Genomic DNA, 19,494 nt, shown 5'->3' with positions numbered 1-19,494 from the left:
TAAAGGTTTTGTCATTCTAATATGGAAACTATTCAAGAAAAGTTTAAATCACTAAATCTCTTTCTCTAATCGTATTCAATGTCAGTAATTAATTAGTCAAATATTTTTTCCAGATAATAATAATAATATCAGGGTACTTGGTGGTATTTTGTGTTCACTATATATTCAAATACCATAGTATTTTTTATACTACTGTAAGTAAAAAAACAATTAAGTACATCTCAAATGTGCTTTTACAATCCAATCATCTTCAAATGCTAATTAATCACTAATATTCACTGAAAAAAACATTGGTGTAGGATTTACTTCTTAAAAACAATTTTCACTCAGAAATTGCTAGTGAATTTCATTTGCAAAGAAATGGCAAGTAACACATTGAACTAAATTGATGAGAGAAATAGACTGAAATAGTATTTGCATGTAAAATGTCCTCCTTTTTTATACAGTAGAACCTTCTAAAGATCTAAAAGCTCCAGTAAATCAATTTCCAGTGAATGCACTTGAGAGATCTGAATGATCTGGGTGGGTTTGCGGGTCAGACTGGATGTAGTTGATGAGCTCAGGGTCAGAGATGATTTCATTGAAGAGATGAGAGGACTGAACATGTGCAGATGGGTGCTCAGACGTCAGCCAGCTTGAGGCTTCGACCTGTTGCTGAGACGAACGCATGCACTGCGAGAGAGCAGCAGATGTGTGTGTGTGTGTGTGTGGACTGATAGGCACCAGGTGCAGCTTTTGTTTTGCCTTCTTTTCTTTAACTCTCCCTCCCGCCTCTCGCCTCCCTCTCCTCCTGTCAAACTCCTATTTTCCTCTTTCCCTCCCCACTGGAACTTTTTATTGCTTTTTCAGAGTCCAGGAGACTTCATGGAGTTATATCGGTTATGTTTCTTCAACTTAAATTCTGTAAATGAGACAACAGTGTCATATAGTGCTATGAAATGAATGCAGAGAGCAGCTCGGGTCATTTGAGTTTTGAGTGCAGGTATCTCGGCAAATCCGAGCACAGTTTGAGACGTCATTGAGATCTTTTTATTCATGCATTTTGTTGTTTGCCTTTAGTATTATTTTTGTTGTTTGCGACTTTTTTTATCTCACAATCGCAAGTTATTAATCGTGATGAAAAAGATGTAAACTTGCAATTCTGAGCATAAAGGTCTCAATTTTGAGATATAAACTTGCAAATTTGAGAAATAACACAACTGAATTGTAATATAAACTCACAATTCTTAGGAAAAAGGTCCAAATTGTGAGATATAAATTTGTAATTCTATGAAAAAAGTCTGAATTGTGAGATATAAATTTGCAAATTTGAGAAATAAAACATCTGATTTATAATATAAACTCACACAATTTTGATAGAAAAAAGGTCAGAATTGTGCTTCAAACTTGTCATTTGGGGAAAAAAGGTCCAAATTGTGACGTAATATTGTAATTCTGAGAAAGAGTCTGAATTTTGTGATTTTAACTTGTAATTCTATAAATAAAACAGCTGCATCGTGAGATATAGGAACTAACAATAAAAAAAAAAACAGAAACAAAAGTCAGAACTGAGATATGAACTCGCAATTGCAAGAAAAAAGTCTGAATTGTGAGATAAAAATGGTCAATAGTCTTTTTAATGTTTTTATTCCATGGCAGAAATAAGCTTCCATAGACAAGGACCCTTGAGATTAGGTTGTTTTTCCTGAGGAGAAGCATCTGAGCAGCAGAAAGTCTCCATGTGATGTCTAGAAGAAGTGTGCTCTGTGATTTGGGATCTGGACACAGGTGACTGTTGGAGACTCCAGCTGTCCTTCGCACCCCCATCAGCTCCATATGGTGGAAGAACAGACGGAGGGGGAGGGAAGCAGAAACATCCGTCCCAGCTCTTTCTCTTTCTTTCACACACATAATAATGATCTGATAGCTTAACCCTTTTGTGTCCGTGGCTGGAAGCAGCTCTGTGTGGGTTTGTTTTGCTGATGTGTGGCTGGAGGCGGAGCGGCTCTCTGCGCTTTGTCCCGCACTCTTTAAATGATTTCTAAACACTTGCTTTGGCCGCATTGAAGCGCTTTTAATGCAAATTCATATATCATTTTAAACAAAGACAGGCTGGGCTTTTAAATTAACTCTTTGTACCTCAATGTTTAACGTTTTGGGGGAGTAAAGCGCTTTCAGACGGGTTTGGTTATATTCTCAGAGTCAGCACATGTATTCACAACCAAATCAGCACAGTTTATGTTTTAGGAGAAATCAGCGATATATGCATATCCATCTTCTTGTCAGAAATGTTATAAAGATCTCTCATCATTTCTGACTAAAGGTTGAGATGCATTTCTTCATGATAGGCTCAGAAATGAACCTGATTTGAGGAAAAAGTCAGAATTGAGAGAGAAACTCGCAACTGCAAGAAAAAATAAGTCTGAATTCTGAGATATGAACTCACGATTATGAGACAAAAAAGAGAAAAAGAAGAAATGAATTTAAAAATTAAATTTGAATTTGAATGTAAAAGTATTCATACAACTTTTTTAAATAGATAGAGGGATACGATAGATAGATAAATCTGAGTTGAAATCAATTAATCGTTCAGTTTAGCATCGTTATATAACAATATTTGACCCGGAATGCATTGTATTGACTAATCAGAGAGCTAAATATTAAATGTTTAGAGTTTATGCTATAATTTAAAATAATATTAAAAACGAAGTGAGCAAGACCTTATTTCAGTTGTTTTGCATAACGATCTGTGTGACTTTTATGTATTAATTTCAAATATTCCTAAATATGCATAAACATAAATCAAACAGTAATATGCATTTATATGTGTACTTTATGTATAATCAAATAAACATACTAGTTATTAATTAATCTGTGGTGAAGCAATGATTAAATGTTATATCTAGGATGCAGCTTAACGTTTCTCAGCATCATGAGATGTGTCAGAGGACCAGCTGATGTTGACAGGGACGTTCAATAACAGCAGTAATGTATTTTTCCTCTTTATTGGAGGCGGTGTGTAACAGGTGGCAGTCAGAGGAAGCTGTTAACAGATCAATATTGATCCTGGAGCTGTGCTAACAGACCTGTGTGCTCTCCTGCACGGATCCGCGTTCATGCGTGTGTGTGTGTGTGTGTGTGTGTGTGTGCGGCGACCGTCTCAGGTGGAAGGCAAGGATGCTCCTGCCTCGGACATCTCGAGCGGTTCAGTGACTGATAACCAAGACTCCACACCTGCCTTGTGTCCCTGAAACCACCAAAAAGGACACATTTAAGAGCTGGAAGTATCTTCAGTTTGAATACACTTCATTTATTAATTCACATCCTTCATTTATTAATTTCAATTATGCATAAATATAGATCATAAAATATGCATAACAGGGTTATTAATGTTAACTAAATCTAAAATTAAAATTATTTTTATTAATTGAAATAAATATATATATATACATATAAGATTAGAAAAAATTCTAAACAAAAAATCGGATAGTTTCCTGGGCAAAAAACTGAAGTAAGTTTAAGTTAATAATTGTTATTAATTACTAACTAAAATTATTAACAACTAAAATTGTAATACAAATTACAAAAGTACATAACAAAATGTAAAAAAAAAAAATATCAATAATAATAAAATAACATTGATGCATAAACATTACTATGGTTTATGAGAGCATTATGAATTGAAAATGTATGCAATTTATAGTATTTACACTCAATACAGTTTAATAATATGCATGCACAATTGCTTGAGTGATATGAATGGTTATTCTTCACAATATTTACACCAAAAAAAATGAGTTTGTTAATTATATCAACAAGGCTGCTTGATTAAAAAAATAAAATCATAATCTCTCAATGGCCAAATATTGGCTGACTAATCAGTCCAGCTTATATATTTTGATCTGCAATATTTTATAATAAACATGACTCCAGTCTGATTTCAGAGTCATGAACTTTTCATAAAATGTGTTTAATCCACATTACCAGAATGTAGCTTGCCTACTATATAACTGTATCTTGTCTTAGGTCGCTGGTGTTGGTTAAGCTGTAGTTCTCCGCAGGTGCGATGCTAATCTCTGTTAACAGACGGTGGATACGGGAGGCTTTGTGTACATCCTATGGTGTGGCACAAACCCAAATGTCTGGGCTTCCTGTTTCTCCCGGTCCTTCCCGCATTCTAATTCCTGCCTCCTAGGAAGGAACCAGGTGTACATGGAGGGGGAAAAATCTGGCATATGATTTTTTTCAGTCAGGCATTAAGAGGGGCAGCCTGAAGGACTCGGAGCGGGGCTCAGGTGCGCTCTCAAACCACAAGATCGGTGTCTACGTGTCCAAGCGTGTGTGTGCAAAAGTGTGTCGCACCTGTGACTGCGCCGCATTCGATTAGTGGGCTAAGACCATGGTTTTGATGGAGTCTCACAATAAAACACAAGAATGAGATTCATTGCAATATTGCAAGATACTGGTCCTTCAGCATTCAATTTGTCCTTCAAACATTGATTTGAAACATAGAGGACCAAAATTATACAATAAATAAATAAATGTAATAATAGGAAAATAAATATGTTCCTCTTAACTGTTTTTTATATATTATATAATTTTTAAATATTTTATATATTATACTGCACTTTTTGTCCTCCATAGACACATGATGTGTTGTATTATATTTTTTGTGATTTCTTTTATTTAATGCAGTGCACAGCAGTTATTTAATTACTTTAATTTTGGTTAAAGTTTTAGAAATTTTGTTGTGTTCTTTATCATTTTTATTAGTTTTTAAAAATGTGTTTTTTTTTTAGTGCTCATTTTCATTTGTTTTGGTTTATTTATTTTAGTATTTCAAGTTAAACTAAAAACAAAAATGAAAAACGCAGCCTTGGCAACTAGCTGAAATAAAAGCATAATAACTATACCTTGCAAAATGCCATTTCAGTTCACTCAGGTTTTCTGCTATGAGACAAACTCTTCTGTTTATCACGACTGCAATGAAACGTAGAAATAAAGCGCTATAACAATCCCATTAAAAGCCGCCTTACTTTTCATTGTTAAGTGGAGAAACCCATTGAAAATCTATACGCGAGAAACACATTCACTGCATTAGTTTCCCATGAATTAACATTAAACAAAACACGCTTTTCACCCAGAGAAGCCTCGTCCGTCCATGAAAAGTCGTCTGGTAAGAAGCGTTTCATGACCTTTGACAACTCGATCTGTGTGGGTCTATTAGCTGCCTTTGTAAAAGCATTTCCAGCGGTCTGATATACTCCAAATGAGGCCGATGGCTTCTCTCACGGCTCTTGTAGAACAATAGCGTCTCTGATCTACGACTTTTGGGCCTGGTGGTCCATTCACAGGCAGAAAGTATGCGTTCAGCCCTTGACGGCTTTTGTGAAGCCTAGTTAGCGAGCGTGAAATGGCCCGATTCTCCATTCTTAAGGGGGCTCAATGATCACCCTTTCTTTCCCGAGGACAAAACCTGGTTCATTTGCACTTCAGCTGTCGGGACTCCACGGCTCTTACACAGGGGCAGAAAACATCTGGTGTGCACCAGAAAGGACGATGGGTTTAGTAAGGGTGCGAGGGTTAAGATTAGACGAGCTTGGAAATTTATGCCGCTTTAAGAGTTTTGGGCTCAATTGGATTGTCGAGGCGTCTTTAAACATGAATTGCATATCAATGCATCGATTGCATATCAATGCATGAGACACAATAACTCCATTTGTGTTTGCATCGTTTGCCCTGGTGCTTCTGGGAATGTTTTGATCTGGTTAAGAAATGATTGCATGGTGATTTTATGTCAGAACGAATGAGATCAGAGATCCACGAATCCGCCACACTTTATTGGGTTTTAATGGAAATCTCTACACGAACAAACAGAAACGTTCATGATTATGAAGATAATAAGTGACCTGTCAATCTCCAGCTCAGTCTCTCTGGTTTTTCAGACAGTACAGAGAAGAACGTTCCTGCCATGCCCGGTTCCCCAGTGGATGGAAAGACTCATTCCAGACAAACCGTCTCCGTCATGCCCCCTCTACCCTCCGTCAACCCCAGCGGACCTCGACCGGCTGCCTTCTCCACCACAGCATGTGAGACCTGCACACAACACCGCATTCAAACACGCATGCTATCTGCACTATGCAGTATGTGGCATTGGCACTAGTGTGTCCTGTAGGATGACATACTACCATTTCTGCAGTATGCATACTGTGCACAGGATTTGAATTTTCTGCGTGCATGGAATACCTGGATAACCTATTTGTCAAAATTGCAGTATGTAGTATGCAATGTGCTTGACTTGACCTTCCATTTCCAGTTTAACACAAACACAGGTGCCCTAATACTGCCCTAATAATCTTTCACCAGAGAAGTACAGCACTTTAAATGCATAGTAGTGCATTTACATTTCATTGTTTAGCATGCATTTGTATGCAAAGCAACTTAGAATGAGGGGGAAAAAAGTCATTTACCCTACAGGAGCAACTAACTGCAGTACAAAGGCAAATCAGAGTAAAAGTTTAAAATAAAAAGTGTTTTTGCTGAAAGAGTGTTGTTATTTATGATTAGTAAAATGGTTATTAGTAAAACTGTGCCTTCATATATTATAGCCATAAAAACAACACCATTTTTTTCTGAGCATGCAGGAAAATGTAACAAATAAAAATTTAAAAAACATTTTTGTTAAATTTGAAATAAAGCTGAATTTTTTTTATATAAATATGAGATGCACACAAGTAAACTAAAATTAAGATAAAAACTGGAAACATAAAAGAATTCAAAATATTAATAAAAACTATAATAGTATATAAATTAGTGCTGTCAAATGATTAATCAAGATTAATCGCATCCAAAATAAAAGCGTTGTTTACATAATACATGTCTGTGTATCTTTATGTATATATAAATTCACACACATGCACATATATAAGAAAAATCTTATATTTGTATATTAAATATATTTATATATTATATAGCCTACATTTTATAAATATATACATGTAAATATTTTCAAAATATATACTGTATGAGTGTTTATATATACATAATAAATATACACAGTACACACACATATATTATGTAAACAATTTTTTTTTTTATTTTGGATGTGATTAATCGTGATTAATCCTTTGACAGCACTAAATAATGCTGAAATATTAATTATGTGTTTGCAGATCATTGCTAACCACATTTGCTCTTTCTGCAGTGACCAATGGGATCAATCACTCACCGCCGATGCTCAACGCCATTCCCTCTCCGCCTCAGCGCTACAGCAACGGCCCTTCATCATCATCTTCCTCCTCTCTGGCCAATCAGCAGCTTCCAGCCACCTGCGGCGCACGGCAGCTGAGCAAACTCAAGCGCTTCCTCACAACACTGCAGCAGTTCGGCAACGACATCTCGCCTGAGATCGGAGAGAGCGTCCGGAACCTGGTGCTGGCGCTGGTGGTGCGTCTCTCTCACACACACACACACACACACACACAAACACATGCTTGCACGAGCACCGATTGGTCAAATGTGAACCAGAGTTAACTAGCCATGTTTCTCCACAGAACTCCACCGTCACCATTGAAGAGTTTCACTCCAGACTGCAAGAAGCTACAAATTTCCCCTTGAGGCCGTTCGTCATTCCCTTCCTGAAGGTAAATGGCCAATAAAGCAACAGTTGAAGTAGTCTAAAAAAGGGCAATTCTATATATTTACTTGCCCTTGTTACTATTGTTAACCAGGGCTATTATAGTTAACTAAAACGAAAACTATTCAAACATTTTTGTTGCATTGAAACGGAATAAAGCAAAATAAAATGCAAATAAAATAAAATAGAAAATTGGGATAAAATAGTAAATAGGAAAAAAGGGAATAGAAAATTTTAAATAAAATATAAATATGAGATGGAAACACTTAAACTAAAATAAAACCTAGAACTGAACTAAACATAAATTGAACATAAAAAGAAAAAAGTTATTAAACTATTGTAAATACTAAAAAAAAGTAAAACTATTAAAAAAATATATTTTTTTTAATTAGTCCATTTGAAAGCAGGAATGTTGATTTGGGGATTTTAGTGAATCCCTGAAAAGACATTTAGGATGAAACTACTGTGAAGCTGCTTGAATTAGACGATTTTAACAAACTATTAAAACTATTTTGTTGAATAAAGCTGAACTATAGTTAAATATATGTAAATGTGAGATGGAAACACTAAATGTTGAACAAACTAAAAATCAGAAATAGATTGGAAAAACTAGTTGTTGCATTAAATTACTAACTGCAAATAAATAAAAGCTAGAACTGAGCTAAAAAGAAATGTAAGCTAAATAGTAATATTTAAAAATAAAAGAAAAAGATTGTATAATATTATAAGGTAACACTTAATTTTAAGTTGTATACACGTTACATGTACTAACTATTATAATAACAATAAATTATGCATAATTACATGCAAGTAACCCTAATCCTAAACCTAACCATATAGTAAATGCATGTAGTTAATTAATATTACTCAGTAATTAAATGTATTATTACACTGTAACAAGGACACCTTAAAATAACGTGTAAACTATTATTAATACTGAAAATATTAAGTATATTGAAAACATTTAAAGAAATGAAAAGACAGCAGCACAATTTGATGATTTTATGATGCCATGCATGACAGGGATGTTGAACGGAGAAAGTGGAAGGTGTCTTGTTTCCTTTGGTAATTTACGGAGCAGACTGAGACCTCCGAGACTTCCAGGCGGTCGGAAGTGTGAAACACGACTATAAACCGTTGCAGGTTTTTACAGGCTGTGCAGAAATGGAGCTCGGCAGCAGTTAACACAGTCGTGCGAATATCTGCCTGCGCAAAATAAGAGAACGTGAATGACAGGCGGCATATGTGTGAGAGAAGGATCGAGTTAATCATGTACAGAAATGTTTGTTGTACTGCTAATAAAAACTACAGAGATGCTTGTTCTCGTTTAGATGTGTTTGGAAAATATTTGAAAACTTCCCCGATCATTTTCTTCAGATGTCATGTTTAATATATTCTATGAAATCTGATTTGTTTTGAATATCATCAATACTAAAGTGTTTACTAATGAAGCCTGATTCACAAACGACTCGTTCTTTTGATGTGGTTCTTTTATCTTAGAAACTTTTTTAAGATAAAGTTGAAATAAAGTTAAAATATAAATAAAATTTTAAAAAGCTAACCAAACAAAAAATCCGAAATTTATTAATAACTGAAATAAGTCTAAGTAGAAGCACTAAAATTACTCACTGGAAATGAATATATAAAATAAACAAACAAACTACTAAACTAAAACTGAAATAAAAATAAACCTCAACAGTAATATTTAAAGTAATAATAAAGAAAAAAGCACATTTCAAAATGACTAAAACTTAAACTAAAATGAAAAAGAAAACTTAAAAAACAAAACAAAAGGTAGTTCAAAATATTCAGAAAAACTATAAATAATACTAAAATAACACTTATAAGCGGCTAACATCATAATCAGTAAATATAATCAATACAACTAAAAGCCATTTATATAATTTCATTTATAGAAGCATTTATCAACGTTTTATTTAATGAAATCCATCAAATATTATTAATTGTATTAGGATGGGTGATTATAGGGTGATTGGTTGTTTTGGATAAAAAACATTTGGTTGGTGTTTAATTTATTGTAAAAAATAAAATTTATTATTTAAAAAATATAAAGCTACCGATGTAATATATTAAAAGGTATACGAAATGCTGGATATGGTACCATGTTTGAGTGACAACTCAATGAATTATCGGTGTTCAAATGAATTGGGCTTCCCATTAGTAACATTAGCATGTTTTACAGAGAGAGATGTGTAAGTTAGTTTACAGGAGGGAGTATTTTCCCCTGGTGTTTGCCAGATGGTTTGACAGAAAACAGTCTGATATTCTTCATATGTTCACATTAGTAATCAAACTCACATGCTCATCATGTAAGAAACAGAGCGCTGGCTCTGGTTTGTTTCATCTCGCTGACTGTTTCTCTTCTCCGTTTCCATCCTCCTGAGGCTGAAGTGTTTTCATATGAAAGATTTATTGACTATTTTGATGAGATGTTGGTGAAAAGAGCTGTAATGGCGAGCAGAACGCGTAGTGACGCTGAACAGACGTCGCGGCTCCTCCAAGTCTGTTGAGGAACCAATCCCTCTGGCCTTTATCTCCACTCTTATCAGGAAAAATGCCAAAAATGTGCTGGTCAGACTTTAAGAAAATCCCTCCAAAGTGGGTTTGATTACTAACTAGTGGTCGACCGATATTGGTTTTTTTTTTATACCGATATTTTGGAAAGCAGGGTGACCGATATAACGCCGTTATAATTTTATTTATTTTAATTAATATTTAAGAAATTTTAAAATGGATTAAAAAATAAACATATACAATGACAAAGTATTTTTCACAAATAAATAAATATTTAATAAAAAATATAATTAAAAAGAAAGTAAACACTGTAAACAACAGGGCACTCAGTATTCTGGGAAGTTTGTGTGCGTTGGGAATCATATTTATTTTAAATAAAGCCAAGGTAACACTCATTTTACATACAGCACACAGTGAAAATGACATGAATATGACAGATAAAGTGCAGCATAATTTAAAATCACGAGTTTAAAGTTTGCCGATCACGCGTCTCCAGTAAAGCTGAACTCTCCTCCTGTCCGCATTCAGTTCATACGGACCGACCGTCACACAGAAAATACGAGACAAATGCACACTTCACAAGATCTCACAGCTGGATCCGACTAAGTTTGCAAGGTTTGTGAAATTAAATGGTCATTAGTCATTCAAAGATTTGTTTAAATGATATAAATGCACATTTGCTGAATGCTGAAGGCAAATGAGAAAGTATTATAATGTTTGCCTTTCTATTACTAATAATATAAAAGCAATCATTAAAATACTTTTTGTATAGGCATTTTAATTCCTTTGTTTAACAGTTCTATCTGATTATTAGACAGACTACTATCCGTATTAGACAGAGCTGTTAATGATGACAGCGAACAAGAGGGAGAATGTGAGCACTGAGTGTGAATATCTCAGCGCCATCAAAATAAAAGTCTCCTCGAACACATCAGCCAAACAGGAAAACGTATCGGCTGATGCCGATATTTAAAAATGCCAAATATCGGCCGATATATCGGTCGACCACTATTACTAACAGTGTGGCGTTCAGCTGATGTTTGTTGTGCAGTGAGATGAACGCAGTGTTTGTCCTGCAGGCCAATCTGCCCTTACTGCAGAGGGAGCTGCTGCACTGCGCTCGAGCCGCCAAACAGACTCCAGCACAGTATCTGTCCCAACACGAGCACCTCCTGCTCAGCACCACCGTCCCGTCGCCCGCCGACTCCACCGAACTACTGCTGGAGCCCAATGAGAGCAGCAAGCGCCACAGTCCTAACAGGTACGAACACACACACGCCTGAGAAATTAAAGCTCTTAAATAAAATAGCATGCAAGTACTATAGTAAAGTTATGGTATCGGATACCATTGCTTTATATAAATGGTTATTTTTGTTACTTAAAATAAAGCTGCAATAAAATCAAATATAAATATCAGATTTAAAAAAATTTAACTAAATAAAATCTTGCCTTTGCAACTAACTGAATTAAGTTAAAATGCCAAAATTAATAACAGGAAATAATTAAAATCTAAAACTGAGCTAAGACTAAAACTGACATTAAAAAATTTACACCTAAATAGTAATCTTAAAAAAGAACTAATAAAACTGGCAAAAGAGCATAAGAAAATTACTAAAAATTAAACCAACAACTGAAAAATTTATGATAATTCAAAATATCAATAAAACTATAATAGTATATAAATAATACTAAAATAACAATAGCAATACTGTAAAATAAAATTATTAACAATGGCAATACTGTTAAATTAAAATAAAAAATGTAACATTTATGTTACAGCTTTCTGCCCTCAAGCTTTCAGTCCAAAAATATGGTATATTCGTGACCAAAAAAAATATATAATTCCATGGTAAAACATGGAATCACCGCAGTTTTAAGTACTAAAGAAAAGAAACATGGCATATTTTGTACATGTCTAAAAAACTGGTATTATCCATGATAAATTGCCCAAAAATCATGTTTTGCCATGTTACTTTTTTATAAGTGTTATTAGGCATTTTTTTACCATTGCATTTTAATATATAACACGGCACTAAATGGTTGCCATTTTTAAATGTACCATGGTATTTAATGCAAGGTCCTTCAGAATGTTATTGTCATTGTGCAGGTCCAAACATGTTATTAGGGATTTGATTCTACATTTTTTTTTTTTTTTTTTTTTATTAAATTCCAGAAGTAAAGAGAATGGATTTCATGAGCGTCCTCCCACCTCCCTGGAGCCTCCTGCCAAACGAATCTGCACCATTAGCCCCGCCCCCAGACACAGCCCCGCCCACCCGCTGCAGCTCCCCACCCAGATCCCCCCGACTCCGCCCCCTCTGCAGCACTACGCACTGGATGACATCAGCACACCTCACCTGTACAGAGAGCCGCACCGGATCCTGGAGCTCAGGGAGCTGAAGGAGCGGCCGTGGCTCACAGGTAACACACGGCAGCACGCCTTTAACATTCATTTCCACACACTCGTGCACGTCTCATGTTTTTGTTGACGTTTTCAGGCAGTAACGGAGGCTACCGCGAGGAACCTGTGGACCACAGACTGACGGACAGAGAGTGGGCTGAAGAATGGAGACATCTGGATCATGTAAGACTGGGTTTATTAAAAATTTGATATCATGGTACAGTATTAAACGGTGAATATCACAAATCAGCTATCAATAATACATGTTTTATTTAAAATAAAAGTTTTGAAATATTAATAAATAATTTTTAAGCTTTTATTTTTAGGTTTTATTCATATATTTTCAGTTCTCATTTTATTTTTACTTAATTTTGTTTTGTAATTTGAAGTACTTTTGTCAATTTTGTCTGTTTTAATATTTCTTTTAAGCTGTAATTTATTTCGATTTCAATTTTACTAATTTTAGTTGCCAAGGAAACATTTTTCCGTCTAATAATTACATTTTATTTTATCTTTAATTATTTTCTTTAGTAACAACCCTAACAACACTGTATAAATATAAATGTATAACACTTTATAAAAATGAAGCACATTCTCTGATTAAAAAAACTCTCATTATCTTATTATTATGAAATATCTCATCCTTATTACTTTAACGCAAAACATACGTTATTTAAACTGAAGTATTTATTCATCATAATAATATTTGTTACAATGCCTTTAAGTTTACCCTGATTTAAATTATTTTATTTCAGTTCTGAGAATTTAATTAGAATCATCACTGACAATGAGAATTAGAAACATGAGAGTTTGGGAGGAAAATGTGTTTAATTATCCTAAAATAATAATAAAATAAAAAATCTGTCATAAAATAAGACTTCTTTTGTGAGATTCATCCAGTAACACCATGGTAAACATTCAGGACCAAAAAACAAAAAACACTTCTTATTTAGATCAAATAAAATATTTTTGTAATTCACATATAATATAATATTATATTAACTAAAAAGTTAGATTATATGTATATGCAAGTTATTTTTTTTTTGTGATTAACAGTTTAATTGATTCTCAGGCAAATTTCAGAATAGAATACAGTAACTCAGTAACCTGTTAATAAACCCATCCCAGACCAATCCCCAACTATGGCTTTAGGGTCACAACTTGGCTATCATTAAATTCAATTGCTACAACATCCATCATTATATAATGATGAGAAAATGTATTAAATAAAATGAATACATGAAATCCAATCTATAAAACATGACATTTACACTGTCACAATCAGTATATTTCTCACACACAGCAGTTACTGTCCCATTTCCAAATAGGTACTTTTTTTATTTTTTTATTTTTTAGTATAGGTTTAACTTGTCTGTCTGCTTATAAGACATTTTTTGAATGCAGCCACTCCAGCTAGTTCTACTACCCATTCCTGATAAGAAGGGGCATCCTCTGATCCTGAGCATTATTTGTCTGCCAATCAGTAAACTGATTTGGATCCAGGATTTTGTGTGTTTGTCTCTTATTTCGTTGTCTGTCCACCCACCTATAATATAAACAGTCTAAGACATAGTGAAATATGAACATCTAAAACCAATGTGTTCATGAACCCTTTTCCGGAATCTCACATTTTTGTACAAGACCATAGAGCGTGAGCTAAATCACGCAAGTTATTTTGTGTAACTTTTGTGAATTTGTGTCTCGTGTTCTAAGGTTTTCTGTCGTGTCTCTGGTTGTAGGTGCTGAACTGTATTGTGGACATGGTAGAGAAGACGCGGCGTTCGGTGAGCGTTCTGCGGCGCTGTCAGGAGTCCGACCGCGAGGAGCTCAATTACTGGCGGCGACGCTCCAACCCACATGATGACGGACGCAAGAACGGATCGGCCGCAGGGAACGTCCCCTTCAGCAAGACACACAGCCCTCTGTCGGCAGAGGGAGTCAACACAGGCGAGTCGTTTAGGAGTTCAGAATCATTTCAAGTTTGATTCATCTTTATGTTTATACAATAAAGCAGCTTCACAGTATTAAACAGGAAAAAACAGAATCAGTGATGCAAACTTCATCAGATATGAGACAAATTCAGCTCTAACAAGACAACAGTGACATTATTCAGTTCAGTTCAAGAACTGGACATTTCATTAATTATGAAACAAGTTAATAATTCAGTGTTAACTGAAGACGAGTTTTAGTTCAACAACATAACAATAGTTAATCACAAATTAATCAATTCAGCTATAAACAGCTCTACAGAAGACAATGGTGTCATTATTGAGTTCATTTCAGTTCAGTGTTGATTCAGTTCAGTTCATTAATTGTGTTAAGTTCATTCATTATAAAACAAGTGAAGTTCAACCATAAGCAGGTTTAGACAGACAGCAGTGTCGTCATTCAGCTCGAGTCAATTTAATGTTGATTCAGTTCAGTTCAACAACAGAAAATGAATAAAAATTAATCAATTATGAACAAATTTGATTCAGCTATGAAGCAGCTCTACAGAAGACAATAATTTAATCATTCAGCTCGATTCAGTTCATGTTTTGTTGTCATCTGATAGTTTCAGTGCAGACAAATTGATAATATTACTGAATATTAAAGGGACAGTTCACCCAGTTGACGGTAGCCATTGACTCCTATGGTAAGGAAAGAAATACTATGGAAGTCAATGGCTACCATCAACGACATTCTTCAAAATATCTTCTTTTGTGCTCAAAAGAAGAAGAAAACTTGTACAGGTTTGGAACAGCATGAGTATAATAAATGGTAGAATTTTCATTTTTGTGTTAACCGTCCCTTTAAGTGTCTTTTAAAACCCAACTAGCAGACTAAGTTGTGTGTGTGTGTGTGTGTGTGTGTGTGTGTGTGTGTGTGTGTGTGTTTGAGAAAGAGCCTGCTGATGGAGCAGGTGTTGTGTATTTGAGTCCAGGCTGAGAGAATATCGTCTCAAACGCTGAGGTCTGGACGCAGTCCTCACCACCATCTGTGACCAAACGCTGCCCAAAACTCTCACGTGCCTCCATATCCGTCCCTCCTGCATGCTTCTGAAGCATTTCGATGCTAATTCGCTCCTAATATATTTGTTTTTGTGTCCCGCAGACTCTCAGAGGGATCTTCCCCTGCGCGCCGGCTCTGGCTATGTGCCTGATGAGATATGGAGGAAAGCCGGTAAGGGCGGCAACCCAGATGCACCCTGGGAAACCTGTTTTCTCCCCTGCCACCTGTTCTTCAGTCTTGTTTCTCATTAATCACACTTTCAGAGCTCTTTGCTGGATATTGATACTCGTTTTCTCACAAGAAAATACCGTGGATGAAACACAATATTGATGCATGTGTGGTTTGACTCTGCAGAGGAAGCGGTGAACGAGGTGAAGCGTCAGGCGATGGACGAGGTGCAGAAGGCCGTCGCAGAGGCCGAGCAGAAAGCCTTCGAGATGATCACCGCCGAGAGAGCCAAGATGGAGAAAACTCTCGCCGAGGCCAAGAGGAAAGCCACCGAAGACGCCATACAGGTCATCAACGAGCAGGAAGACTCCAGCGAGGTGAGTGTCACGCTAAACACGCATTCATTCAGTCACCAACCACAGATGCTGCATACGCTGATATAGCAACGCATCATGAATATTTAAATTGGGTCATTCTTTTCTGGCTTCCTTTTTATGCAAATGAGGCTCATTATAATGCAAACATTCGCCTCATTGAATCAACATTTGGTTATTTTAAAATCTAAACCGGGTGCTAGAAAAGCACAGAAAGTGAATGCAAATAACAAATATCACTATTAGACACAATATTAAATATAAATATACAAACATTTCACTATTACACACTACCGAATGGTAGGGGTTTGGGTTTTTATGTTAAAAACAATTTTGCTCACCAATGCTGCATTTATTTGATCAAAAATAGTGTAAAAACAATAAAATTGTAAAATATTATTAGAATTTAAAATGGCTGTTTTCTATGTGAATATCTGTTAAAATATAATTTTCTGTGATGTGCAACTGTATTTTCAGCATCATTACTCCAGTCTTCAGTGTCACATGATCTTCAGAAATCATAATAATATGCTGATTTACTGCACAACAGACATTTCTGATTATTATCAATGTTGAACACAGTTGTGCTGCCAGATATTTTTATGGAAACTGTGATATATTTTATTTTTCAGGATTCACAGATGAATAGAAAGTTCACAAGAACAGCATTTATTTTAAATAGAAATCTTTCTTAACATTATACATGCCTTTACAGTCACTTTTGATCAATTTAATGCATCCTTGATGAATAAAAGTATTAATTTCTTCCTGAAAAAATCTAGCTGACCGCAGGCTTTTGAATGATAGTGTATATTCCATGGTATTTAACAATTTACTTACAAGTACCATGGTACTACTTAACATAATTACTGACTTGCATAAGTTTTAATCAATTTAATGCATCCTTGTTGAATAAAAGTAAATAAATAAGCAAAAAAATAAATATGTATAAATTTAATATTTATTCATTTATTTAAATGATTTTCATATATATATATATATATATATATATATATATATCGCGATTAATAAAAGCCAAAATAAAAGTTTTTGTTTACATAATATATGTGTGTGTACTGTGTATATTTATTATGTCTATATAAATACACACACATACATGTATATATTTAAGAAAAATATGTTATGTTTAAATATTAAATATATGATCTGCAATATAAATAATATAAATATAATTATATGCATATAAATAAATGTAAATATTTTCAAAATATATACTGTATGTGTGTGTATTTATATAGACGTAATAAATATGCACAGTACACAGACATATATTATGTAAACAAAAACTTTTATTTTGGATGCGATTAATCGCTATATATATATATATATATATATATATATATATATATATATATATATATATTATAAATATAGAAACATTACACTTTTAAATATAATACTAAACTAATACTTTTATAAATACTTAATAAGCAAGGACAAATAAACAAATGAAACATTAAACTGATTAATAGTGACATATAAAGTAATATATATATATATATATATATATATATATACATATATATAAATTCCTTTATATGTCACTATTAATCAGTTTAATGTTTAATTTGTTTATTTGTCATTGCTTATTAAGTATTTATAAAAGTATTAGTTTAGTATTATATTTAAAAGTGTAATGTTTCTATATTTATAATGCAGTGTTTATTATTGTAATGGCTGTAAGCTGTAGTTTTTGGGATTTGCTCACTCTCTGTCTCTCTGGTTGTCAGTGCTGCTGGAACTGCGGTCGGAAGGCGAGCGAGACGTGCAGCGGCTGTAATGCGGCGCGTTACTGCGGCTCCTTCTGTCAGCACAAAGACTGGGAACGACACCATCTCATCTGCAGCCCGGGGCTCCAGACGCAGCCCAAATCCATGCCACGCATCCTGGCCAAAGCTCCGGAGAGCGGCCTGGTCCCGAGTCCAGGCCTGGAGAAGATCTCCAGCAGAGCGTCCACACCAGCCACCCCAGCCTCGTCCTCCTCCACGCCAGACGCCAGCGGACACTGAGAGCCATGGACTCAATGGAAGAAGAGTTTAACTTCTGGATGTGACAGAAGCAGGACAGTCACACACACTTTTCCAGTTTATGGACAGAAGGACGTGTTTTTGGCATCGCTCGGCGTGACTCAGCTTGCTTATTTGGTGCAAATGTGATCTGTTTTACCCGCACACTGTTGTCAGTGTTTGGTGAGTGTTTGTTTGTGTGTGTGAATGTGTCTGTAAATACAATATCAGAGCAATATAAAAGTGATGGATTCACCAAAGCTGTCAATGCTGTGACATGTTCATGTTTCGTTCCCGTTCCAGACAGTTTATCATTATTATCTGACAATATTATCAATGGAGTGTGTGTGTGTGTGTGCGTGCGTGTGTGTGTGCATGTTTATGTGGTTTATGAGGACACAAATGTGTATAATGACATGGGTATGACAGAGGTATTACAATATGAAGGTGGTTTATGAGGACACTGCCTATGTCCCCGTAATTGAAAAGGCTTAAAAAACATACTAAATGGTGTTTTTTTGAAAATCTAAAAATGCACAAAGTCTCCTGTGAGGGCTAAGTTTAGGTGTAGGGTTGGTGTAGGGCAATAGCACACACAGTTTGTTCAGAATAAAAACCATTACGCCTATGGAGAGTCCCCATAAACCACAAAAACCAACGTGTGTGTGTGTGTGTGTGTGTGTTTGTTTGTGTGTTTTAAATGTGGAGGACAAACCCTGGTCTGAAGGGACCAGTTCTGATCAGGGTCCAGATGTACAATCAACAGCTTCCAGTACAGATTGAGTGATTTATAAGATCCACCGAACCAGGTCTTGAACCGGTCAGATCATCTGTTTGTGTCCACATACAAAACTCTGCAATCTCAGGAGGATGTTATATGTATATACTTTTATTTTTGTTCCACTTGTAGAGTCGAGGTGAGTCTTAAGCTGTTTCTTTTCCTTGATTTCCACGTTGGCGTCTTCAGCTACCTTCGTTTCGTACGGTACACCACATGTTGATTTATTTTTTCATTATAAGAATGTGTAAAATATAACGGTGCAAGAGAATCTTTATTTTGTGAGCTACTCTGTGACAGTCATTTCTTTTCTTCGAGAATTTTTAAATATTGGTATGAAGTAGATATTAAAAAATAAAGACATTAACGTGACCTCAGGCTTTGATGACCGTTGTCTTTGTTTTACCAATGATTTGATCATGTCACGGAGGTTTTACTGTGCTTTGTAGAGTAATAACATTCAAAAAAGTTAAAAAGAGTTCATTAAAAAAGAAATGCAAAGTTTACTATTCGGTTAAATTGATAATCCATATTTAATTGTAATTATAAGATGTATTGTTACTGCACTGAATGTATTATAATATAGACATTAAAAAATTAACTGT

General features: G+C 34.9%; 1 protein-coding gene across 2 annotated transcripts in view; it reads left to right on the top strand.

The window, feature by feature from the left end:
* Window positions 1-19,267, top strand: part of LOC306844920 (protein CBFA2T2-like) — a 41,588-nt gene extending 22,321 nt beyond the window's left edge. The window contains exons 2-11 of one of the 2 annotated variants that reach the window (XM_079377366.1): window positions 5,929-6,068; window positions 7,184-7,425; window positions 7,533-7,622; window positions 11,230-11,411; window positions 12,324-12,571; window positions 12,649-12,734; window positions 14,291-14,498; window positions 15,645-15,713; window positions 15,897-16,087; window positions 17,836-19,267. In XM_079377366.1, coding sequence (XP_079233492.1) covers window positions 5,951-6,068; window positions 7,184-7,425; window positions 7,533-7,622; window positions 11,230-11,411; window positions 12,324-12,571; window positions 12,649-12,734; window positions 14,291-14,498; window positions 15,645-15,713; window positions 15,897-16,087; window positions 17,836-18,114 — 1,713 coding nt within the window. In that variant the 5' untranslated portion in view covers window positions 5,929-5,950 and the 3' untranslated portion in view covers window positions 18,115-19,267. Of the gene's footprint in view, window positions 1-5,924; window positions 6,069-7,183; window positions 7,426-7,532; window positions 7,623-11,229; window positions 11,412-12,323; window positions 12,572-12,648; window positions 12,735-14,290; window positions 14,499-15,644; window positions 15,714-15,896; window positions 16,088-17,835 lie in introns of both variants that reach the window. The other variant, XM_079377365.1, reaches the window with a different exon arrangement.
* The last annotated feature ends 227 nt before the right edge of the window (window positions 19,268-19,494 follow it).

The sequence above is a fragment of the Barbus barbus genome, assembly GCF_936440315.1.
Source record: "Barbus barbus genome assembly, chromosome: 25".
Taxonomy (NCBI): Eukaryota; Metazoa; Chordata; class Actinopteri; order Cypriniformes; family Cyprinidae; genus Barbus; species Barbus barbus.
The sequence above is the reverse complement of the archived record's forward strand: the minus strand, read 5'-3'. Positions and strand labels throughout refer to the sequence as shown.